The sequence below is a fragment of the Esox lucius genome, chromosome 7, assembly GCF_011004845.1.
Source record: "Esox lucius isolate fEsoLuc1 chromosome 7, fEsoLuc1.pri, whole genome shotgun sequence".
NCBI lineage: Eukaryota > Metazoa > Chordata > Actinopteri > Esociformes > Esocidae > Esox > Esox lucius.
This window is the reverse complement of record NC_047575.1, coordinates 49,527,493-49,554,135: the sequence shown is the minus strand read 5'-3', so window position 1 is coordinate 49,554,135 and position 26,643 is coordinate 49,527,493. Positions and strand designations below refer to the sequence as shown.

Below are 26,643 nucleotides of genomic sequence, written 5' to 3'. Positions count from 1 at the left end.
TGCTTTTCATTGATGAAGGTCTTTTTTCTAGTTTTGCATGACTTCAGCCCTGCCCCTAGGAGCCTGTTTCAAACCGTCCTCACTGTGCACTTCACCACAGCTGCTGTTTGACATTCTTTTTGTAGGTCACTTGATGTCATCCTACGGTTGTTGAGTGACATTTGAATGAGTTGACGGTCATCTCAGTCAGTGGACAGTTGTTTTCTCCAATGTCTGTTGCTTGACCTTGTTCTTATGGACCGCCGTCTTTTACATTTTCAGGATGGAAGCAACCTGACGCTCACTGTATCACTCTGACAGTAAAGCCAGAATTGAACCCTTCTTTTCCTCACTCAAAGCTTTTCACTCAAACTCTTTTGCCATGCTGAATAGGTGTTTTTGTATTTAAATTACCTTTGAAGTACTACTTGCACTGTTTTTGCCATCCAGCTGGTCCTATTGCAAGAGGATAGTGATGACCACAGCAGTGGTTTTATACTTTTCCTCGTTAAATTAGATTTGTTTCAGGTAATCACCTAATCAGTACCTCATTAAGTAAAATGAGGTGTGCCTGTGTTGGAATTTAACAGACACTGGAATGGAATGGCTGCCATACATGTAGAGAGGCTGATTTAAGAAAAATTTGAAGTGGTCTCTTAATTTTGTCCAGAGCTGTATATACCTATATAATATACAGTATCTATTCAAGCAATAAGGAAGGATTTGGTGTGGTATATGGCAAATATACCGTGGTTAAGAGCTGTTCTTAGGCAAGACGCATCGCTTAGTTCCTGGAAACTGCAGTTAGTTGTGGTATATTGGCAAAATGCCACAAACCCAGAGATGCCTTATTGCTCTTTTAAAAAATTATGACATCACATTGCTTTTTACAGCTCAAATTTTTTGGTAACTGCTTTATATGAGCAATAAGGCATCTCTGGGTTTTGTTCATAGTTTCTACTGTCTTCCTGCCTTTTCCTCTCCTCCAGTCTCCACCTCACCAGGGTGTAGTTTATCTTCCTGTCCTCCCCTCCAGTCCCCACCCCACCAGGGTGTAGTTTATCTTCCTGTCCTCACCTCCAGTCCCCACCAGGGTGTAGTTTATCTTCCTGTCCTCACCTCCAGTCCCCACCAGGGTGTAGTTTATCTTCCTGTCCTCACCTCCAGTCCCCACCAGGGTGTAGTTTATCTTCCTGTCCTCACCTCCAGTCCCCACCAGGGTGTAGTTTATCTTCCTGTCCTCACCTCCAGTCCCCACCAGGGTGTAGTTTATCTTCCTGTCCTCACCTCCAGTCCCCACCAGGGTGTAGTTTATCTTCCTGTCCTCACCTCCAGTCCCCACCAGGGTGTAGTTTATCTTCCTGTCCTCACCTCCAGTCCCCACCAGGGTGTAGTTTATCTTCCTGTCCTCACCTCCAGTCCCCACCAGGGTGTAGTTTATCTTCCTGTCCTCACCTCCAGTCCCCACCAGGGTGTAGTTTATCTTCCTGTCCTCACCTCCAGTCCCCACCAGGGTGTAGTTTATCTTCCTGTCCTCACTTCCAGTCCCCACCCCACCAGGATGTAGTTTATCTTCCTGTCTTCTCCTCCAGTCCCCACCAGGGTATAGTTTATCTTCCTGTCCTTTCTAGCTCTAATTTTCAATGATGACTGATAAAAGCACAGCCACACATGAAACAGACACACCTGTATGGTACCACAAAAACGCCTGCATCAAACTACAAACACGGCTGTATCAAACCACAAACACGCCTGTATCAAACCACAAACACGCCTGTATCAACCTACAAACACGCCTGTATCAACCTACAAACACGCCTGTATCAACCTACAAACACGCCTGTATCAATCTATAAACACACCTGTATCAACCTACAAACACGTCTGTATCAAACCACAAACACGCCTGTATCAACCTACAAACACGCCTGTATCCAACCACAAACCCATCTGTATCCAACCACAAACACGCCTGTATCAAACTACTGACACACCTGAATCAATTCACAGACACACCTGTATCAAACTACTGAAATGTCTGTATCAAACTACTGACACATCTGAATCATCTCACAGACACACCTGTATCAAACGACTGACACACCTGTATCAAACTACTGACACACCTTTATCAAACTACTCACACACCTGTATCAAACTACTGACTCACCTGCATAAACTCAGACACACCTGTATCAAACTACGGACACACCTGTATCAAACTACTGACACACCTGCATCAACTCACAGACACACCTGTATCACACTGCTGACACGTCTGTATCAAACTACTGACAGACTAAGAGGTCTCTCTCTCTCTGTCCCTGTACCTCTCCCTTTTTTCAGTCGAGTTATTCTGCCTATATCAGTGGAAGAGGTAAGTTATGTTATAGTATTTACCTCTGTCTGTCTGTGTGTTTTTCTGTGAATACAGTTCGGCTGTATGTCCATGTGTATATATGTGTACGTGTGTGTATTTAGATGTGTTTTTGTGTATAAATATGTTGCCTTTGTGTGTGTGTGTATTTTCCAATTAATTAGAGATGATTAAAAAATGAAAGGATCCATTGTTTGGTTTACACGCAGTGTTGAGAAAAGAGGAATGGGGCCGGAGCAAGGAGGAGAGGAGGAGAGGAGGAGAGGAGGAGAGGAAGACTGGGTTTTAGGAAAATGTATGAGGTGCTCAAAGAAAAATTAAACAGTGATAAAGAGAGAGATGGAGATAGAGGGCTAGAGAGATGGAAAGAATGAGTGCTGGAGAGGAATAGAGAGAAAGAATGAAAGAGATGGAGAGGGAGAGATAGAGGGAAAGAAGAGAAGGAAAGAAGAGAGAGAGTGGGATACAGTTTTGCTCAAAAGTTTGCATACCCTTGGAGAATTGGTAATATATGTACCATTTGTAAAGAAAACATGAGTGAACAGGCAAAACACATGTCTTTTATTTCTTATGGGATTCACATTCAACTAGGTCATAACAGAATGGCATAATCATACAAATACATGGCAACAAAGAAAATAATTGTTCAAAAGTCTGCATACCCTTAGTTCTTAATACTGTGTATTGCCCCCTTTAGCATCAATGACAGTAATGTTGTCTATGAGGCCCTGAATTCTTGCAGGTGGTATAGCTGCCCATTCGTCTTGGCAAAATGCCTCCTGGTCATGCAAAGTCTTTGGTCGTCTTGCATGAACCGCACATTTGAGATCTCCCCAGATGATATTAAGGTCAGGAGACTGTGATGGCCACTCCAGAACCTTCACCTTTTTCTGCTGTAAACATTGGAGGGTCAACTTGGCCTTGTGCTTAGGGTCATTGTCTTGCTGGAAAGTCCAAGAGTGACCAATGTGCAGCTTTCATGCAGAAGAATGTAAGTTGTCTGCCAGTATTTTCTGATAACATGCTGCATTCATCTTGCCATCAATTTTCACAAGATTCCCCATGCCTTTAGAGTTCATACACCCACAAAACATCAGAGAGTCACCACCATGCTTCACAGTGTGGATGGTATTCTCTTCACTATAGGCCTTGTTGACCCCTCTCCAAACAGGGTACTTATGGTTGTGACCATAAATCTCTATTTTGGTCTTGTCACTCCTAATTACAGTGTGCCAGAATCTGTGAGGCGTGTCAAGGTGTTGTTGGGCATATTGTAACCAGGCTTTTTTGTGGCATTGGTGCAGTAAAGGCTTCTTTCTGGCAACGCGACCATGCAGCTAATTCTTGTTCAAGTATCATCGTATTGTGCTCCTTGAAACAAACACACCGTCTTTTTCCAGAGCAGCCTGTATTTCTCTTGAGGTTACCTGTGGGTTTTTCTTTATATCCCGAACAATTCTTCTGGCAGTTTCGGCTGAAATCTTTCTTGGTCTACCTGACCTTGGCTTGGTATCAAGAGATCCCCGAATTTTCCACTTCTTAATAAGTGATTGAACAGTACTGACTGGCATTTGCAGGGCTTTGGATATCTTTTAATATCCTTAACCATTTTTATAAAGTTCCATTACCTTGTTATGCAGATCTTTTAACAGTTCTTTTCTGCTCTCCATGGCTCAGTATCTAGCCTGATCAGTGCATCCACATGAGAGCAAACAATCTCATTGACTATTTATACACAGACACTAATTGCAATGTAAAAAGCCACAGGTGTGGGAAATTCACCTTTAATTGCCGTTTTCACCTGTGTATATCACCTTGTGTGTCTGTAACAAGGCCAAACATTCAAGGGTATGTAAACTTTTGATCAGGGTCATTTGGGGGATTTCTGTTTTCATTAGGATTTATAACGGAGCCAAACAACTGTGATAATAAATGGATTTATATGATCACTATCCTTAAATAAAATATATTTTTTTGCAAGAGGGATAGAGAGTGGGAAAGAGGAGAGGGATGGACGAAGAGGGATGAGATAACTGGTCTATAATGAGATCTTATTTGTGAATGGAGGACATTTCATCCATAAAAGGAAAGGATGAAGTAAACTGATTATATGAAAGGAGTGAATAAAATGACTGGATCGGTTGAATAGATTGTTTCATTGTTAATTAATTAGTTCAATGAGGTGGACCAATTTTAATAACTGGTTTCTCTCCTCAATACCAGGTGGATCAGCTGTAATAACTGGTTACTCTTCTCAGTACCAGCTGTAATAATATAATGTCTCTCTCCTCCTCAGTACCAGGTGGACCAGCTGTAATAATACATAACCTCTCCTCAGTACCAGTTGGACCAGCTGTAATAACACATAGTCTCTCCTCCTCAGTACCAGCTGGACCAGCTGTAATAATACATAGACTTTCTCCTCTCCTCAGTACCAGGTGGGTCAGCAGTAACAATGCATAGTCTCTCTCCTCAGTACCAGGTGGACCAGCTGTAATAACACAAAGTCTCTCTCCTCAGTACCAGGTGGACCAGCTGTAATAACACATAGTCTCTCCTCCTCAGTACCAGGTGGACCAGCTGTAATAACACATAGTCTCTCTCCTCAGTACCAGGTGGACCAGCTGTAATAATCAATCAAATTTATTTATAAAGCCCTTTTTACAACAGCAGTTGTCACAAAGTGCTTTACAGAGACACCCGGCCTTAAACCCCAAGGAGCAAACAACAGTAGTGTTGAATTTCAGTGGCTAGGAAAAACTCCCTAAGGTCGAATTTTAAGAAGAAACCTAGAGAGGACCCAGGCTCATTGGGGTGACCAGTCCTCTTCTGGCTGTGCCGGGTGAGATATTAAGAGTCCAATTGGAATAATAAATAAATTTCTCTGGGCTAAATCCAGAGTCTATTTGATTTTAGACTAGGTCAGAAGTATGACCAGATGGACAAGGACAGGGACAGCACTGGGCCCCCCAAACCAGGTAATCCGCAGGTGTGGACCAGGACTTCATCTCCTCCTAAAATTTAAAACTGGAGGAGACTGAGAAAAGTTAGTAGTACATCCCTCATATCCCCCAGCACAATAATATAGCAGCGTAAATACATAGTCTCTCTCTTCCTCAGTACCAGGTGGGCCAGCTGTAATAACACATAGTCTCTCTTCCTCAGTACCAGGTGGGCCAGCTGTAATAACACATAGTCTCTCTCCTCCTCAGTACCAGGTGGACCAGCTGTAATAACACATAGTCTCTCTTCCTCAGTACCAGGTGGGCCAGCTGTAATAACACATAGTCTCTCTTCCTCAGTACCAGGTGGGCCAGCTGTAATAACACATAGTCTCTCTTCCTCAGTACCAGGTGGGCCAGCTGTAATAACACATAGTCTCTCTTCCTCAGTACCAGGTGGGCCAGCTGTAATAACACATAGTCTCTCTTCCTCAGTACCAGGTGGGCCAGCTGTAATAACACATAGTCTCTCTTCCTCAGTACCAGGTGGGCCAGCTGTAATAACACATAGTCTCTTTTCCTCAGTACCAGGTGGGCCAGCTGTAATAACACATAGTCTCTTTTCCTCAGTACCAGGTGGGCCAGCTGTAATAACACATAGTCTCTCTTCCTCAGTACCAGGTGGGCCAGCTGTAATAACACATAGTCTCTCTTCCTCAGTACCAGGTGGGCCAGCTATACTCAGTAGCGGAGGCCAGTAAGAATGAGACAGGTGGTGGAGAGGGGGTGGAGGTGCTGAAGAATGAACCATATGAGAAGGATGGGGAAAAGGGCCAGTACACACACAAGATATATCACCTGCAGAGGTACACAATCATGTCCTTTTTGTTGATGCATTTTAGCTCTGTACAGTCAGCTCAAGAAGTGTTGGTCATTTCATGGTCATTACTTCTTCAGTTGACTGTATATCAAAATATAACTCCATCTCTCCCACTCCATCTCTCCCCCTCTCCATCTCCCCCTCTCCCACTCCCTCCCTTTCTCCATCTCCCCCTCTCCATCTCTCCATCTCTCCCTCTTAATCTCTCCTTTTCTCTCCAATAGTAAAGTTCCATCATTTGTCAGAATGCTTGCTCCAGCATCAGCCCTCAACATCCACGAGAAAGCCTGGAACGCCTACCCCTACTGTCGCACAGGTAACACACACACCCCTACTGTCGCACAGGTAACACACACACCCTTACTGTCGCACAGGTAACACACACACCCCTACTGTCGCACAGGTAACACACACACCCCTACTGTCGCTCAGGTAACACACACACCCCTACTGTCGCACAGGTAACACACACACCCCTACTGTCGCACAGGTAACACACACACCCCTACTGTCGCACAGGTAACACACACACCCCTGCTGTATCACAGGTAACACACACACCCCTGCTGTATCACAGGTAACACACACACCCCTGCTGTATCACAGGTAACACACACACCTAATGCTTAAAACTGAAAGTAACCCCTTACCTTACACAAAAGCTAAAAACATTTTTCCCTAAACCTAACCTCTAACACAAAACATAACCCTCAGGCCGGTAACAGCTCTTTTCATTCTGTGGAATGACTGAAAAACATTGTAGGGACAGTCATGTTTTACTATCCACTGGTTATTTGATGCCTTAATGTCACTACTTGGGTGAGGTTTTGAAGTGATCTCTGGTTGTTGAACTCAACCATGACCTGAGCCTCTCTGTCTCCCTCACTCACTCTGTCTCCCTCTGTCTGAGTGGTTGAATAATTTACAGTGTGTCTAGAATGACAGATTGAAGCAGAGGTGGGGAGTAATAGCTACCCCCCCACACACATAACTTATAAACACAGAAATAATCTTATTGACATACAGTGGGGAGAACAAGTATTTGATACACTGCCGATTTTGCAGGTTTTCCTACTTACAAAACATGTAGAAGTCTGTAATTTTTATCACAGGTACTCTTCAACTGTGAGTGATGGAAATCCATCACTCACAGAAATCCAGAAAATCCAGAAAATCACATTGTATGATTTTTAAGTAATTAATTAGCATTTTATTGCATGACATAAGTGATACATCAGAAAAGCAGAACTTAATATTTGGTACAGAAACCTTTGTTTTTCAATTACAGAGATCATACGTTTCCTGTAGTTCTTGACCAGGTTTGCACACACTGCAGCAGGGATTTTGGCCCACTTCTCCATACAGACCTTCTCCAGATCCTTCAGGTTTCGGGGCTGTCGCTGGGCAATCCAGACTTTCAGCTCCCTCCAAAGATTTTCTATTGGGTTCAGGTCTGGAGACTGGGTAGGCCACTCCAGGACCTTGAGATGCTTCTTACGGAGCCACTCCTTAGTTGCCCTGGCTGTGTTTCGGGTCGTTGTCATGCTGGAGACTTTGGTCCCAGCTCTCTTCAGGTCATTGACCAGGTCCTGCCGTGTAGTTCTGGGCTCATCCCTCAACTTCCTCATGATAATTGATGCCCCACAAGGTGAGTTCTTGCATGGAGCCCCAGACCGAGGGAGATTGACCATCATCTTGAACTTTTTCCATTTTCTAATAATTGCGCCAACAGTTGTTGCCTTCTCACCAAGCTGCTTGCCTATTGTCCTGTAGCCCATCCCAGCCTTGTGCAGGTCTACAATTTTATCCCTGATGTCCTTACACAGCTCTCTGGTCTTGGCCAATGTGGAGAGGTTGGAGTCTGTTAGATTGATTGTGTGGACAGGTGTCTTTTATACAGGTAACGAGTTCAAACAGGTGCAGTTAATACAGGTAATGAGTAGAGAACAGGAGGGCTTCTTAAAGAAAAACTAACAGGTCAGTGAGAGCCAGAATTCTTACTGGTTGGTAGGTGATCAAATACTTATGTCATGCAATAAAATGCAAATTAATTATTTAAAAATCATACAATGTATTTTCCAGATTTTTGTTTTAGATTCCGTCTCTCACAGTTGAAGAGTACCTATGATAAAAATGACAGACTTCTACATGCTTTGTAAGTAGGAAAACCTTCAAAATCTGCGGTGTATCAAATACTTGTTCTCCCCACTGTATAAATATAACTTCTAAACACAGAAAAAAACCTATAAACATATAAATATAGCTTCTAAACACATAAATACAACCTTCAAACACAGAAATAAACAAATAAACATATAAATGTAACTAATAAACACATAAATGTAACTTATAAACGTACACACATACATATAACTACAGTAATACACACACATATAATGTATGCACATACATCTAGCTTACACACACATCTAACTTACACACACATAACTTACCCACACATGTAACTTACACACACATAACATACATTTAACTTACACACACATAACCTACACACACATATAACCAGAGGTGTAAAAAGTACCAAGTAAAAGTACTCAACTGGGTTTGGCTGTGTTCACCACTTTTGGGAAGTATCTAATTAAGATCTAAATAACCAGGTAAAGGGAGTTCAAAACTAACCAGTGATCAATTAAATAAAAGGAAGAGTGTAAATTATCAATTAAGGACACTGGTGAGTTATGAACTCTGTTTACATGGTCATTTAACCCTTCTTTAGGAACTTCCCAAAACTGGTGAACACAGCCGAGTACTTCTACTTTGTACTTTTTACACCCCTGCATATAACTAATACACATACATATAACTTACACATATACAGTATCTCACAAAAGTGAGTACACCCCTCCCATTTTTGTAAATATTTGATTATCTTTTCGTGTGACAACACTGAAGAAATGACACTTTGCTACAATGTAAAATAGTGAGTGTACAGCTTGTATAACAGTGTAAATCTGCTGTCCCCTCAAAATAACACAACACACAGTCATTAATGTCTAAACCGCTGGCAACAAAAGTGAGTACACCCCTAAGTGAAAATGTCCAATTAGCCATTAATGTCCAACTTACACACACACACACACACACACATGTAACTTACACATGTGTAACTATACACCAATGACACAGTTAAGACACACAGTCATTGATGATTTTCAGTCAATTGAACTCCAGATGGTGAGTTGCTAACACTTTTTTTAACACAGTTCGGATGTCATTAAATCCGTCATCCTCTCTTTTTCTCTCTTCCCTCCTTCTGCCTGACCTTTGACCCCGCAGTCATCACTGTAAGTACACCACTGGTCTGTCCACACACACACACACACACACACACGGAATAAACACAAACAGAAAGTTGACAAGAAAGTTGAGCTGCTTCAGAACGCCAAGCGAGATGGACACCAACACTGTGTGTGTGTGTGTGTGCGTGTGTGTGTGTATATATGTGTGTATGTGTGCGTGTGCATGCGTGTGTGTGCATGTGCGTGTGTGTGTGTTCACTGTCCTTCAGAATGAGTACATGAAGGACAACTTTCTCATCATGATTGAGACGTGGCATAAACCCGACTTTGGACACCAGGAAAATGTGAGTTTGTGTGTCAGAGGATGTGTTGGTATTGTGTGTGTGTATGACTGTCTGTTGTGTGTTTGTATTGTGTGTGTTTGACTGTCTGTTGTGTGTATGGGTTTGTGCGTGCATTTGTCTGTGTGTGGTGGGTTTGATTGTCTGTTGTGTGTTTGTCTGTCTGTTGTGTCTGTGATTGTGTGTTTGCCTGTGTGTTGTGTGTCTGTCTGTTGTGTGTGTCTGACTATAGTGCGTCTGTCTGTTATCTATGTGTCTGTTGTGTGTCTGTCTCTGATTGTCTGGCTGTTGTGTGTCTGGCTGTCTGTTTTATATTTGTAACTGTCCTCTGCTTACACCTGTTCAGGTACATGGCCTGGATGCAGACACCTGGAAGAAGGTTGATGTTGTCTACATTGATATCGCAGACCGCAGCCAAGTGGATGCCAAGGTAACAGTAATGATTAGGTGGATGTTAAGGTAACAGTAATGATTAGGTGGATGTCAAGGTAACAGTAATGATTAAGTGGATGTCAAGGTAACAGTAATGATTAGGTGGATGTCAAGGTAACAATAATGATTAGGTGGATGCCAACAGTGTTCTACAGTATTTAAACAGTCTAGACCCACTGTTCTACAGTATATACACAGTCTATATCCACTGTTCTACAGTATATAAACAGTCTAGACCCACTGTTCTACAGTATATACACAGTCTATATCCACTGTTCTACAGTATATAAACAGTCTAGACCCACTGTTCTACAGTATATACATTCTATATCCACTGTTCTACAGTATATAAACAGTCTATATCCACTGTTCTACAGTATATACACAGTCTATATCCACTGTTCTACAGTATATACACAGTCTATATCCACTGTTCTACAGTATATAAACAGTCTATATCCACTGTTCTACAGTCTATACACAGTCTATATCCACTGTTCTACAGTATATACACAGCCTATATCCACTGTTCTACAGTATATAAACAGTCTATATGCACTGTTCTACAGTATATACACAGCCTATATCCACTGTTCTACAGTATATACACAGCCTATATCCACTGTTCTACAGTATATACACAGTCTATATCCACTGTTCTATAGTATATACACAGCCTATATCCACTGTTCTACAGTATATACACAGCCTATATCCACTGTTCTACAGTATATACACAGTCACTATCCACTGTTCTACAGTATATACACAGTCTATATCCACTATTCTACAGTATATAAACAGTCTATACCCACTGTTCTACAGTATATAAACAGTCTATACCCACTGTTCTACAGTATATAAACAGTCTATACCTACTGCTCTACAGTATATAAACAGTCTATACCCACTGTTCTACAGTATATAAACAGTCTATACCCACTGTTCTACAGTATATAAACAGTCTATACCTACTGCTCTACAGTATATAAACAGTCACTATCCACTGTTCTACAGTATATAAACAGTCTATATGCACTGTTCTACAGTATATACACAGTCTATACCAACTGTTCTACAGTATATACACAGTCTATATCCACTGTTCTACAGTATATAAACAGTCACTATCCACTGTTCTACAGTATATACACAGTCTATACCCACTGTTCTACAGTATATAAACAGTCTATACCCACTGTTCTACAGTATATAAACAGTCTATACCCACTGTTCTACAGTATATACACAGTCTATATCCACTGTTCTACAGTATATACGCATTATATACCCACTGTTCTACAGTATATACACAGTCTATACCCACTGTTCTACAGTATATACGCAGTCTATACCCACTGTTCTACAGTATATACACATTATATACCCACTGTTCTACAGTATATACACAGTCGATACCCACTGTTCTACAGCATATAAACAGTCTATACCCACTGTTCTACAGTATACACACATTATATACCCACTGTTCTACAGTATATACGCAGTCACTATCCACTGTTCTACAGTATATACACAGTCTATATGCACTGTTCTACAGAATATACATATTCTATACCCACTGTTCTACAGTATATACACAGTCTATACCCACTGTTCTACAGTATATACACAGTCTATATCCACTGTTCTACAGTATATACACAGTCTGTATCCACTGTTCTACAGTATATACACATTATATACCCACTGTTCTACAGTATATACACAGTCTATACCCACTGTTGTACAGTATATATGCAGTCTATACCCACTGTTCTACAGTATATACACATTATATACCCACTGTTCTACAGTATATACACAGTCGATACCCACTGTTCTACAGCATATAAACAGTCTATACCCACTGTTCTACAGTATACACACATTATATACCCACTGTTCTACAGTATATACGCAGTCTATACCCACTGTTCTACAATATACACACAGTCACTATCCACTGTTCTACAGTGTATTTGGTCTACATCCACTGTTCAACAGTATAAAGACGTGTGAACGAAAAGCAGAGCAATTGTTTTAATCTGGTTGTGTGGAGGTGTGAAGTGATCAGTGAAGTATAATGATATCTCTCTGCATCTCCCTTTATCTCTACCTCCTTTCTCACTCTTCACTCCCCCCTTCATCTGTCTTCATCCCTCTCTCTCCATCTGTCTTCATCCCTTTCCATCTGTCTTCATCCCTCTCTCCATATCTGTCTTCGTCCCTGTTCATCTGTCTTCATCCCTGTCAATCTGTCTTCATCCCTCTCTCTCCATATCTGTCTTCATCCCTGTCCATCTGTGTTCATCCCCTCTCTCCATATCTGTCTTCATCCCTGTCCATCTGTCTTCATCCCTGTCCATCTGTGTTCATCCCTGTCCATCTGTGTTCATCCCCTCTCTCCATATCTGTCTTCATCCCTGTCCATCTGTGTTCATCCCTGTCCATCTGTCTTCATCCCTGTCCATCTGTGTTCATCCCCTCTCTCCATATCTGTCTTCATCCCTTTCCATCTGTCTTCATCCCTGTCCATCTGTATTCATCCCTGTCCACCTGTGTTCATCCCTGTCCATCTGTCTTCATCCCTGTCCATGTGTGTTCATCCCTGTCCATCTGTGTTCATCCCCTCTCTCCATATCTGTCTTCATCCCTTTCCATCTGTCTTCATCCCTTTCCATCTGTCTTCATCCCTGTCCATCTGTGTTCATCCCTGTCTCTCCATCCTTCTCTCTGTCTCCAGGACTACAAAGCAGAGGAGGATCCCTCTAAGTTTAAATCAGTGAAGACAGGAAGAGGTCCTCTTACACCAGACTGGAAGGTACAGTAGGCAGAGGCGTCTGTCTGTCTATGTTCCAACAATGCATTGCAATAGCTGTAAAAATGTTTGCATATTTGTTTTTATTTAAAAAGTAAAAAGTGATTTTGACAAAATGCAGCTTCTGTTGACCAATATAACCTCTGCATTTTAGGATGGTCTTTTGTTAGTAGCAAAAATAATGTACAGTTGGTAAATGTTATGAAATACGCATAGACTAATACAATATTAGACATTTTCCTATATAGAAATGTAAAGTAATTCCACATAATGCCCTTTTAATGGATAAAACAAATGTTTTGTCCTATGTTGTCCTGTGTAGAGATGGATTGTCTACATCCCTGTTGATTGAACTCTCAGCCTACATCATAGTCAACTGAACTATCATCCCACATCACATTTGACTGAACTATCATCCCACATCACATTTGACTGAACTATCATCCTACATCATAGTTGACTGAACTATCATCCCACATCACTGTTGACTGAACTATCATCCTACCTCGCAGTTATCTGAACCATCATCCCACATCACATTTGACTGAACTATCACCCTACATAACAGTTGTCTGAAGTCTCACCCTACATAATAGTTGACTGAACTTTTACCCTACATCATAGTTGACTAAATGCCCACTCTTTATCACAGTTGACTGAACTATCATTCTATGTAACAGGTGTCTGAACTCTCATCCTACATTACATTTGTCTGAACCCTCATCCTACATCACAGTTGACTGAACTCTTACCGTGCATCACAGATGTCTGAACCATCATTCTACATCACTGTTGAATGAACCCTCATCCTACATCGTAGTTGACTGATCTCTCATCCTACAACCCAGTTGACTGAACCATCATCCTACATTACAGTTGACCGAACCATCATCCTACATTACAGTTGACCGAACCATCATCCTACATTGCAGTTGACTGAACCATCATCCTACATTACAGTTGACTGAACCATCATCCTACATCACAGTTGACTGAACTCTCACCCTATATTACCATTACTAAGAATGCACATTTCTTTATTTTTTGTGACTTAAGATCATTGTGTTTTCTCTAGATACAATAATCCATGAAAATAACATTTATTTTGTTAAGTCTTTAGAGTATTTTGTAAAATGTTATTATTGTCCAACTCCGCAGTGTGTCTGTTAATATTTGTATTCTTGGTCTCAGGTGGAAATGTACCAAGTAAAATACTCTGCTGGGAAGTTTCTAATTGAGACCAAAATGAACAGGTAATGGGAAGAGTGAGACATTATCAATTAAGGTGGCTGTTTAGTTATGAACTCTCCATACCTGGCCATTTAACTCTTTATTAGTCACTTCCCAAATCAGGTGAATGCCACAAAGTACTTTTTCTTTGTACTTTTGACACCTTTGCTAGGTCTGTAGTACAGGCTATACTGAACAAATCAATAAAAGGTGCAGTGAAATACATGTGCTAGCTGCCTTTACATGGCAGTATAGTAATACATAGACTGTCTGTTTGGGTGTTTATGTGGGTGTGTATTACAGAAAGAGCTCCCTAAAAAGACGGATTGGCCCCACATGTGTGCCTACAAACTGGTGACAGTCAAGTTCAAGTGGTGGGGACTTCAGAACAAGGTGGAGAACTTCATCCAGAAGGTAATCCAAAACACTATTGGTAATGTTAATGATGATGATGGTGATCTCATCAATGATTGGCGTGATGATGATGGTGATGATGACGGTGATGATATTGATCATTATGGTGATGATGATATTGGTGATGATTTTGATGATGGTGATGATATTATTGATTATGGTGAGGCAACCTGGTCTCGTTGGAATACGTAAACTTTTTGCACTGTTGAATGAACTCTCATCCTACATCATAGTTGACTGATCTCTCATCCTATAACCAAGTTGACTGAACCATCATCTTACATTACAGTTGACCGAACTCTCATCCTACATCATAGTTCACTGATCTCTCATCCTACATCATAGTTCACTGATCTCTCATCCTACATTACAGTTGACTGAACCATCATCCTACATTACAGTTGACTGAACCATCGTCCTACATCACAGTTGACTGAACTCTCACCCTATATAACCCTATATAACCATAACCAGACCTGAATCGAATTGAAAACCTCTGGGACGTTATGTATCAATGCATCCAACGCCACCAAGTAGCACCACAGACTGTCCAGGAGCTCACTGATGCCCAGATCCAGGTCTGGGAGGAGATCCCCCAGGACACCATCCACCGTCTCGTCGGGAACAAGCCCAGACATTGTTAGGAGTGCATACAGGCATGTGGGGGCCATCCACACTACTGAGTCACATTATGAGTTGCAGTGATGAAATTCACGCAAGTTGGAACAGCCTGTGATTTCAATTGTTTACTTTGATTTTCGATGTGAGTTTCAATCCAGCCCTCAATTGGTTGGTGATTTTGGTTTCCATAGACTGCGTTTATGCAATTTGGCTCTCAACGAATCACACCATGTACAGTAAAGATTTTGGTCTTTAATATATTTAGTTCATCGAGACTCGAGGTGTGATTTAAGTGTTCCTTTCATTGTTTTGAGCCGTGTATTTCCACACTGCTGTTGGCTATGCCAAAATAGGGAGTTCCACGCTAATGGCCAAATATATATTACATCCGTAGTGAGAAGACCATACCATAGAGAATGACTGGGAAAAGATAATACTTAATACTTGTAATTTCCTGCCCTCTTCTATTCTTCTGGTTAGATGCTAACTGCATTTTGTTGCGCTGTACTATTGTTCAATGAAAATAAAGTTCAGTCTAATATAATCTAATAAGGAAACATTGACTAAAATATCCTAACAAGGACATATCGATGACAATGTCCTAATAAGGACAAGCTGTCTGCAATGTCTCGCGACAATATTAAATATCAGGTGAATCTTTCCTTCTTCCCTCTCAGCAAGAGAAGCGTCTGTTCACAAACTTTCACCGTCAGCTGTTCTGCTGGATCGACAAGTGGATTGAGCTCACCATGGAAGATATCCGCCGGATGGAGGAAGACACACGCAAAGAACTGGACGAGGTGGGGGTGAGGGTGTGGTGGGGGTGAGGGTGGGGGTGTGGTGGGGGTGTAGGTGGGGGTGAGGGTGGGGGTGAGGGTGGGGGTGGGGGTGAGGGTGGGGGGTGAGGGTGTGGTGGGGGTGTAGGTGGGGGTGAGGGTGGGGGTGGGGGTGAGGGTGTGGTGGGGGTGAGGGTGGGGGTGGGGGTGAGGGTGGGGTGGGGCATCATTATCCATTTCAACCGGACAACAAATAAATGGAGGATGTCTTTAATATGGATTACAATTTTTGCCAGACCGTGTAAGCGGAGCCAGCCAAGAAGAGCGAATGTCTTTTACTGAGTGGGTTACTGACTAAATGACTGACTGACTGACTACCCCTTATTTAATAGCGTAGTGGTTAGAGACGCGGACCTGCAACCAGTAGGTTGCACTGGTGTAAGAGCCTCGCCACAGTCAAAACGAATGATGCATTAGGATTTGCTCAGGATAGACACAAACTAGCTACGTTATAGTAAGCCTTAAATAAAACTGTTTACGGTTATATTGCATATTTTTCTATTGGATTTTCGAAATACGCATCTGTGCATGCTTTTTGGGGTAATATAGATTGCAACCCCTTGCGCAGTAAAAGAGGAGGGTTTTCCACGATTCTCTTTTCACTTTTCACTTGTCTTTTCACTTGACAAAAAAGTCAGTAATCGTCACCTGTATTGATAGTTACTGTATCAATGTTATTCATGAACGAAAGAAAAACAAACATTGTTCTCCCATTAAATGAAATAGCTCTGGCAGTGTAAAGTTCGTCTTTAGTCTCGCTAGAAATTGCTCGATTTTTATGACTATTCCATGTAGTAAATTAGTAGATACTAGTAAGCCTATTACTGGCTAATAGGCTGTTAAAACACACTATTTGTGGTGGAAGTAACTTTAATAAGAAATGTTAGTTTAACACAATGCTTAATGTCTTCTAGCTGACAAAATGATCTGATGTCGAGATGCCATACCGACACTCAGCACATGTTTAGTTAGTGGCGTAGTGGTTAAAGACACAGCCTGGCACATAGGAGACTCCGGTTCGAATCCAACAACATTCATTCCTTCTAATCGCAGGCCAACCAAACTAGGCTTGTTTGGTTCATTTCCTTATTTTCAAACCCATTTATATAAAATCCTAGTCCTTCTGAAGTATGTAACCAGTTGGCTGTCAGGGACTCACACAAAAGGCCTTGCAAAGCATGAGCAGGGCCATTCAGGCCTTTTTGCGTGTGTCTGTATGTGTGTCTCTGTGTGTGTGTGTCTCTGTGTGTGTGTGTCTCTGTGTGTGTGTCTGTCTGTCTTTGTGTGTCTGTGTGTGTGTGTGTGTATGTGTGTGTCTGGGTGTGTGTCTGTCTGTCTTTGTGTGTCTGTGTGTGTGTGTGTGTGTGTGTATGTGTGTGTCTGGGTGTGTGTCTGTGGGTGTCTGTGTGTCTGTGTGCTTCAACTCCCAGTCAGTGATGTGTCCCTCCTGTCTCTGTAGATGAGGGTGAAGGACCCAGTGAAAGGTATGGTGGCTCTGGAAGATTGATGAGGAGGACACCAACTGACTGACCTGGCTGCTGTTATACTGGTACACCTGTCTTCCCTTGTGGATTTGAATCTCTCTGGATAAAAGCTTCTGCTAACTGACTACAATGTAATGTCAATGTACAGCTTTATGTTTGGGCGAAGCAAGCATCCATTAAAATTATGGACTATCTGTATAATTTCCATGCAACACCAGGACACGGGAGGATCCAAGCGTGAAGCACACGTTTAAAGTACGAAGTTCAGAATCCAAAAATACAAGTAACAGGCAGTCAAAGGTCAAAGGTCAAAAACATGGGGAGGCTGTCCGCGAAGCAAAAGGGAGCAGAATGCTTTATGTAGAAAACAAGGTAGACAATTACAGTGCAAGGTAACAGTACTGAATCACAGGGCTCCAGACAGGTAATTGAGGTCAAACAAACAGAAAGGCTAAATACAAGACTAAATACAATGGCTAAAGAACGCTTGGTTAGTGTACTAGACAATACTTTGCATCTGTACAACCAAAACACAGAACTTAAATACCAACAGCAAAGTAACCAAGTTGGGCACAGATGTGCAACAACACTTCAGGGATGGGGGGCATGGGAATGGGAGTGTGGGAATGGGAGTGTGGGAATGGGAGTGTGGGAATGGGAGTGTGGGAATGGGAGTGTGGGAATGGGAGTGTGGGAATGGGAGTGTGGGAATGGGAGTGTGGGAATGGGAGTGTGGGAATGGGAGTGTAGGAATGGGAGTGTGGGAATGGGAGCGTGGGAATGGGAGCGTGGGAATGGGAGTGTGGGAATGGGAGTGTGGGAATGGGAGTGTAGGAATGGGAGTGTGGGAATGGGAGTGTGGGAATGGGAGCGTGGGAATGGGAGCGTGGGAATGGGAGTGTGGGAATGGGAGTGTGGGAATGGGAGTGTAGGAATGGGAGTGTGGGAATGGGAGTGTAGGAAGGGGGGCGTGGGAAGTGGAGTTTGGGAATGGGAGTGTAGGAATGGGAGCGTGGGAATGGGAGCGTGGGAAGTGGAGTGTGGGAATGGGAGTGTGGGAATGGGAGTGTGGGAATGGGAGTGTGGGAATGGGAGTGTAGGAATGGGGGCGTGGGAATGGGAGTGTGGGAATGGGAGTGTAGGAATGGGAGCGTGGGAAGTGGAGCTTGGGAATGGGAGTGTGGGAATGGGAGCATGGGAATGGGAGCGTGGGAATGGGAGTGTGGGAATGGGAGCGTGGGAATGGGAGTGTGGGAATGGGAGTGTGGGAATGGGAGTGTGGGAATGGGAGTGTAGGAATGGGAGTGTGGGAATGGGAGCGTGGGAATGGGAGCGTGGGAATGGGAGCGTGGGAATGGGAGCGTGGGAATGGGAGTGTGGGAATGGGAGTGTGGGAATGGGAGTGTAGGAATGGGAGTGTGGGAATGGGAGCGTGGGAATGGGAGCGTGGGAATGGGAGCGTGGGAATGGGAGTGTGGGAATGGGAGTGTGGGAATGGGAGTGTAGGAATGGGAGTGTGGGAATGGGAGTGTAGGAAGGGGGGCGTGGGAAGTGGAGTTTGGGAATGGGAGTGTAGGAATGGGAGCGTGGGAATGGGAGCGTGGGAAGTGGAGTGTGGGAATGGGAGTGTGGGAATGGGAGTGTGGGAATGGGAGTGTGGGAATGGGAGTGTAGGAATGGGGGCGTGGGAATGGGAGTGTGGGAATGGGAGTGTAGGAATGGGAGCGTGGGAAGTGGAGCTTGGGAATGGGAGTGTGGGAATGGGAGCATGGGAATGGGAGCGTGGGAATGGGAGTGTGGGAATGGGAGTGTGGGAATGGGAGTGTGGGAATGGGAGTGTAGGAATGGGGGCGTGGGAATGGGAGTGTGGGAATGGGAGTGTAGGAATGGGAGCGTGGGAATGGGAGTGTGGTTGATGCTGCATTTGCGAGGTGATTCTGACAGGCATTTTGTTGGTATGCTGGCCAAAACCAGGTTTACAACGTCCTCGAGGAGTACCTGCTTTAGAACTACACCCAGAGACACTGGATGAGGAATTCACCTTTCAGCAGGTCAATATTGTAAATCACAAGGATGTCTATGCTGGAGCTGATTTTCAAGATTAGTGAATATTGAAAAACTGCAAACATAATAACGGGGAAGTATTCAACAACTTACTGTTGACAAATGTATTGACCCTGAGAGGGTTGAATACTCACTGTAAAGTAGAGAGTGTACAGCTTGTATAACAATGTAAATTTGCTGTCCCCTCAAAATAACTCAACACGCAACCATTAATGTCTAAACCGCTGGCAACAAAAGTGAGTACACTCCTAAGTGAAAATGTCCAAATTGGGCCCAATTAGCCATTTTCCCTCTCCACTGTCATGTGACTCGTTAGTGTTACAAGGTCTCAGGTGTGAATGGGGAGCAGGTTTGTTAAATTTGGTGTTATCGCTCTCACACTCCCTCATACTGGTCACTGGAAGTTCAACATGGCACCTCATGGCAAAGAACTCTCTGAGGATCTAAAAAAATGAATTGTTGCTCTAAATAAAGATGGCCTAGGCTATAAGAAGATTGCCAAGACCCTGAAACTGAGCTGCAGCACGGTGGCCAAGACCATATAGCAGTTTAACAGGAAATGTTCCACTCAGAACAGGCCTCGCCATGGTCGACCAAAGAAGTTGAGTGCACATGCTCAGCTTCATATCCAGAGGTTGTCTAGAAAAGTGTCATTTCTTCAGTGTTGTCACATGAAAAGATATATTCAAATATTTACAAAAATGTGAGGGGTGTACTCACTTTTGTGAGATACTGTATACAGTGGGGCAAAAAAGCATTTAGTCAGCCACCAATTGTGCAAGTTCTCCCACTAAAAAAGATGAGCGAGGCCTGTAATTTTAGTCATTGGTACCCTTCAACTATGAACTAGAATTTTTTTCTCCAAAAGATCACATTGTAGGATTTTTTATGAATTTATTGGTAAATTCCTCAGTAAAGTAAGTATTTGGTCACCTACAAACAAGCACTATTTCTGGCTCTCACAGACCTGTAACTTCTTCTTTAAGAGGCTCCTCTGTCCTCCACTCGTTACCTGTATTAATGGCACCTGTTTGAACTTGTTATCAGTATAAAAGACACCTGTCCACAACCTCAAACAGTCACACTCCAAACTTCACTATGGCCAAGACCAAAGAGCTGTCAAAGGTCACCAGAAACAAAATTGTAGACCTGCACCAGGCTGGGAAGACTGAATCTGCAATAGGTAAGCAGCTTGGTGTGAAGAAATCAACTGTGGGAGCAATTATAAGAAAATGGAAGACATACAAGACCACTGATAATCTCCCTCGATCCGGGGCTCCACGCAAGATCTCACCCCATGGGGTCAAAATTATCACAAAATCCCAGAACCACACTGGGGGACCTAGTGAATAACCTGCAGAGAGCTGGGACCAAAGTAACAAAGGCTACCATCAGTAACACACTACGCCGCCAGGGACTCAAATCCTGCAGTGCCAGACGTGTCCCCCTGCTTAAGCCAGTACATGTCCAGGCCCGTCTGAGGTTTGCTAGAGAGCATTTGGATGGTCCAGAAGAGGATTGGGAGAATGTCATATGGTCAGATGAAACCAAAATAGAATTTATTGGTAAAAACTCAACTCGTCGTGTTTGGAGGAGAAAGAATGCTGAGTTGCATCCAAAGAACACCATACCTACTGTGAAGCATGGGGGTGGAAACATCATGCTTTGGGGCTGTTTTTCTACAAAGGGACCAGGACGACTGACCCGTGTAAAGGAAAGAATGAATGGGGCCATGTATTGTGAGATTTTGAGTGAAAACCTCCTTCCATCAGCAAGGGCATTGAAGATGAAACATGGCTGGGTCTTTCAGCATGAAAGCCTGGCCAACGAAGGAGTGGCTTCGTAAGAAGCATTTCAAGGTCCTGGAGTGGCCTAGCCAGTCACCAGATCTCAACCCCATAGAAAATCTTTGGAGGGAGTTGAAAGTCCGTGTTGCCCAGCGACAGCCCCAAAACATCACTGCTCTAGAGGAGATCTGCATGGAGGAATGGGCCAAAATACCAGCAACAGTGTGTAAAAACCTTGTGAAGACTTACCGAAAACATTTGACCTCTGTCATTGCCAACAAAGGGTATATAACAAGGTATTGAGATGAACTTTTGTTATTGACCAAATACTTATTTTCCACCATAATTTACCAATAAATTCATTAAAAATCTTACAATGTGATTTTCTGGATTTTTTTTCCTAATTTTGTCTCTCATAGTTGAAGAGTACCTATGATGAAAATACTTTTTTGCCCCACTGTATATTAAGAAAATGTGATTTAAAAAATGTTGATCCACTTTGACATTACAGGGTATTTTGTGTACATCCTTGCCAAAAGTAAACAGTGAGGAGAAAATCTTACTGTTTTGAATAATTGCACGTGAGTTAAGTAGGCAGGTCTACAGGTAATATCTACCTATAGAACCAGTCCATATCTACCTTTAGAACCAGCCCATATCTACCTGTAGAACCAGTCCATATCTACCTGTAGAACCAGTCTATATCTGCCTACAGAACCAGCCCATATCTTCATGTAGAACCAGTCCATATCTGCCTATTGAACCAGTCCATATCTGCCTGCAGAGCCAGTCCACATCTGCCTGTAGAACCAATATCTGTGTTGTTTTAAATATTTATGGAATTCAACAGCGTTAATGCGCAGATGGTTGTTTCTTGGTTATTAATTATACATCTCTGTCTGTCTCTGTCTCTCTTTCAGATTAGAACTATAAACCAATCAAAACCAACAGATTCAACATTCCTCTCCTCTCAGCCACCTTCCTCTGCCCACCATAGTCTGCTCTTCGGGGTCTGGACCCCCCTGTCTCTAGTCTAGAATGGACCAATCCACTCTTCTCCAACCCACCTTGCCTACAGACAGACAGATGGTCAGTCAGTCAAATGGACATGTACATATCCAGTATATATATATATTGTAATGTGCAGACAGGACCGTGTCTGTATTATAATATGAACAGGGTTTTTAAAACATCACTTGGTCTGTATTAAAGGTTGTCAGTGATGTTTCTTTTCAGGACCAAGCTGTATTCTGATTGCTGTTGTTTTGATGTTTTGATTGTTTGTTTTTGTTTGGTTGTTTGTTTTTGTTTGGTCATCCTTCTGATCGATTGATCACCAGACCTCTCTACACCCTCCAATCATTTTGTTTTGAATCCCTCTCGTCCCCATAGAACAGACACTGTATGAAAAACAGAGATGGGTAGGCGGAGCTTACACCTCTTGGCCAATAGGGAGCTTTCAAAGGGAGAAACTGTGCCTACTTGATCTGCGGTGTTTGAAGGTTGAAGTTGCCTTGTGGATACTGATATAAGATCTGTAACTAGATGGAAACTGATACTAGATCTGTTCTTAGATGGAAGTTGATCCTGTACCCACATAAAAACTGATTCTAATAGATCCCCAGTCTTAGTGAATACCGCAATGGTTGCTGGGAGTTGTAGGTATCTGCATGGACTGTGTGAATGCAGCTGTGAATTTCCCATGCTAATCTCTGGTGGACACAACCCTACATCCACAAAGCAATAATACCTCACTCTCTCCTTTTCTTTTTCTTATCTTTCAGTTGTTGTTGATCTTCCCAAACCAGGCTACTTTGTCTTCCTATAGTAGTGTGAGGTTTCAACCCAGGCTAGGTTTTCTTCCTGTAGTAGTGGGAGGTTTCAACCCAGGCTAGGTTGTCTTCCGATAGTAGTGGGAGGTTTGAACCCAGGCTAGGTTGTCTTCCTGCAAGAGTGGGAGGTGTCTGTATGTGATGCAATTTCCTCTCTTTAGTAGGAAGTGGGAGGAGAACAGGCATGGGAGTAAGGGTCAGTGCTTGTTTTTGTTGGTTAATGTGTGTTGTTTTTTTCCCAACAGTCTGCAGCCTTTCTACTCCCTGTCCTTTGACCCTCCTCTACCCTGTCATCCCTGTCATCCCTTTCATCCCTGTCATCCCTGTCATCCCTGTCATCACTGTCCTTCACTTGCTCTTTTATGTGTTTTGTTTTTTAAATATACAGACGGGTGACAGATGAAATGAAACCCTTAATAAAGGGGTTGAGGGACAAAGCTAACGCAGATGCTTCCATTCAGATGAACTGCATGATACAATAAAGCAGCTAACGTCCCATCATGCCCCGGGGCAGGTGTAAACTGAGCAGAGTTGGCCTTCATTTTGGATCAAGATGGCATTGTTAGGGCTCACATGGCACTGAATGGTTGGATGAGTATGAGAATGATGTAATCATATGGCCTTGACAGTCATCAACTCTCATTCTTACTGAGACACTTTGTGTGGGTTTTTCTTATTTGTCACCCGTCTTTTTTATATTGTACCTGTCTTCAGTCATGAAAAACCTATTTTCCATCCATGCTTCATCTTCTCTACATCCCTCTCTCATCCCTCTCTCATCCCTCTATCCTTGGGTGTCTCTGGTGGTCTCTGGTGCAGCACTGTGTGTTTTGAGTGGTTCTCTGTATGTACTGATAATGTATATAGAATATAAATTAATGTAGATTAACATATATATGTATATATATATTGGCCCCTCTGTCCTGTCAGTTCTACAGCACACCTGTCCCCTATACTCTCCTAAATGCTCCTCCCTAGCCCCTACACTCTAACCCCTATTGGCTAACCTCTACTCCCTAGCCCCTACACTCTAACCCCTATTGGCTAACCTCTACTCCCTAGCCCCTACACTCTAACCCCTATTGGCTAACCTCTACTCCCTAGCCCCTACACTCTAACCCCTATTGGCTAACCTCTACTCCCTAGCCCCTACACTCTAACCCCTATTGGCTAACCTCTACTCCCTATCCCCTACACTCTAACCCCTATTGGCTAAGCTCTACTCCCTAGCCCCTACACTCTAACCCCTATTGGTTAACCTCTACTCCCTAGCTCCTACACTCTAACCCCTATTGGCTAACCTCTACTCCCTAGCCCCTACACTCTAACCCCTATTGGCTAACCTCTACTCCCTAGCCCCTACACCTTAAGCCATCGCTCCCCACAGCCCAAGGGACAATCTCTCGTTGGCAGGACAGTGTATAGGTATATTTTTGTTCTGAATGTTGTCGTTCCTCTGTTGTAGTCTGCCGGCCTCTACTATATCTACTTTAAGGGTCAAGTCCAAAATGTCACTCAATAGGGAAGTCCAGAAGTTCACTTAACTGGACTGTGGGATATAGTCAGTCTTGAACGTGGCCAATAGTTTAGCTGGACTGAAGAAGTAACCAGTCCAGTCTCAAATGGGCATTTACACCATATATCCTAAATCCTAAACTCCACACTCTTGATTTGGCAGAGTAATGAAGATGGTAATGGCTCAGCCTTCCCCTCTGATGCTGGGTGGGAGTTCTGCCACATTACTAGAATCAATCAAATCCTCTACACATCTCAAAGGCTGCAGGGTTTAGTCTGCAGAGTTTAGTCTGCAGGGTTTAGTCTGTAGGGTTTAGTCTGCAGGGTTTAGGCTGTAGGTTTTAGATTGTAGGGTCTAAACTGCACAGTTTAGACTGCAGGGTTTTGACTGTAGGGTTTAGGCTGTAGGGTATAGACTGTAGGGTATAGACTGTAGGGTTTAGGCTGTAGGGTATAGACTGTAGGGTTTAGACTGCAGGGTTTAGGCTGTAGGGTTTAGGCTGTAGGTTATAGACTGTAGGGTATAGACTGTAGGGTTTAGGCTGTAGGGTTTAGACTGCAGGGTTTAGGCTGTAGGGTATAGACTATAGGGTTTAGACTGTAGGGTTTAGGCTGTAGGGTTTAGGCTGTAGGGTTTAGGCTGTAGGGTATAGACTGTAGGGTTTAGACTGCAGGGTTTAGGCTGTAGGGTTTAGGCTGTAGGTTATAGACTGTAGGGTATAGACTGTAGGGTATAGACTGTAGGGTTTAGGCTGTAGGGTTTAGACTGCAGGGTTTAGGCTGTAGGGTATAGACTATAGGGTTTAGACTGTAGGGTTTAGGCTGTAGGGTTTAGGCTGTAGGGTATAGACTGTAGGTTATAGACTGTAGGGTTTAGACTGTAGGGTTTAGGCTGTAGGGTATAGACTGTAGGGTTTAGGCTGTAGGGTATAGACTGTAGGGTATAGACTGTAGGGTTTAGACTGTAGGGTTTAGGCTACAGGTTGTAAGTGCTCATTTGGACCCCGTGGAGAGATGACAGCTCATTGGTGTTTTCTGGTTTGAGTGATTGGTGACTAATTAGAATAACAAATCAGTTCAGAACCCCAATGTGTTGATTTTTATATAAAAGAAAAAATATATATAAAAAGAACCTGTTCATTTTTTCTCCCCCTCTGTCTCTCTCTGTCCATCTCTCTCTGTCCATCTCTCTCTGTCCATCTCCCCTGCTCCATCTCTTGTTCTCAATCTCTGGTCAACTGTTTCTGTTTTTTGTGAATTTGTGCCTTTTGTTAGCTTCTCTTTTCTTCCAGTTACACTACATTGGAGACGTGAAAACCGTGAATAATAAAACTCTGAAAGAGGAAGGATGGTTGTGTTGTTCATGACCACTGGACTGTCTGCTTCATGTATCATGTGTTCTGATTGGTTCTTTTCAGTAGCAGCATTAATGTTCACCATGGTTACCCCTCCCTTCTAAAACCGGTCCAACACACGATAAGTTCCCCTCTTCCCTTCTGCCCCCCGTTCCCCCACTGGCACATGACACAACTCTACACCCTATCAGATACTCTCCTTCTGCCCCCCCTCCGTTCCCCCACTGGCACATGACACAACTCTACACCCTATCAGATACTCTCCTTCTGCCCCCCCCCTCAGTTCCCCCCAGTGGCACATGACACGACTCTACACCCTATCAGATACTCTCCTTCTGCCCCCCCCCTCAGTTCCCCCCAGTGGCACATGACACGACTCTACACCCTATCAGATACTCTCCTTCTGCCCCCCCCCCCTCAGTTCCCCCCAGTGGCACATGACACGACTCTACACCCTATCAGATACCCCTCAT

General features: G+C 43.2%; 1 protein-coding gene across 3 annotated transcripts in view; it reads left to right on the top strand.

The window, feature by feature from the left end:
• pitpnab (phosphatidylinositol transfer protein, alpha b) overlaps positions 1–26,161 on the top strand; it is a 32,321-nt gene extending 6,160 nt beyond the window's left edge. For 2 of the 3 annotated variants that reach the window (XM_013131742.4, XM_010905201.5), the window contains exons 2-12: positions 2,326–2,356; positions 6,019–6,164; positions 6,403–6,494; positions 9,476–9,483; positions 9,708–9,782; positions 10,126–10,209; positions 12,958–13,035; positions 14,566–14,676; positions 15,975–16,097; positions 17,593–17,682; positions 22,389–26,161. In XM_013131742.4, coding sequence (XP_012987196.2) covers positions 2,326–2,356; positions 6,019–6,164; positions 6,403–6,494; positions 9,476–9,483; positions 9,708–9,782; positions 10,126–10,209; positions 12,958–13,035; positions 14,566–14,676; positions 15,975–16,097; positions 17,593–17,640 — 796 coding nt within the window. In that variant the 3' untranslated portion in view covers positions 17,641–17,682; positions 22,389–26,161. The remainder of the gene's footprint in view (positions 1–2,325; positions 2,357–6,018; positions 6,165–6,402; positions 6,495–9,475; positions 9,484–9,707; positions 9,783–10,125; positions 10,210–12,957; positions 13,036–14,565; positions 14,677–15,974; positions 16,098–17,592; positions 17,683–22,388) is intronic. The other variant, XR_003781957.2, reaches the window with a different exon arrangement.
• Positions 26,162–26,643: the final 482 nt, after the last annotated feature.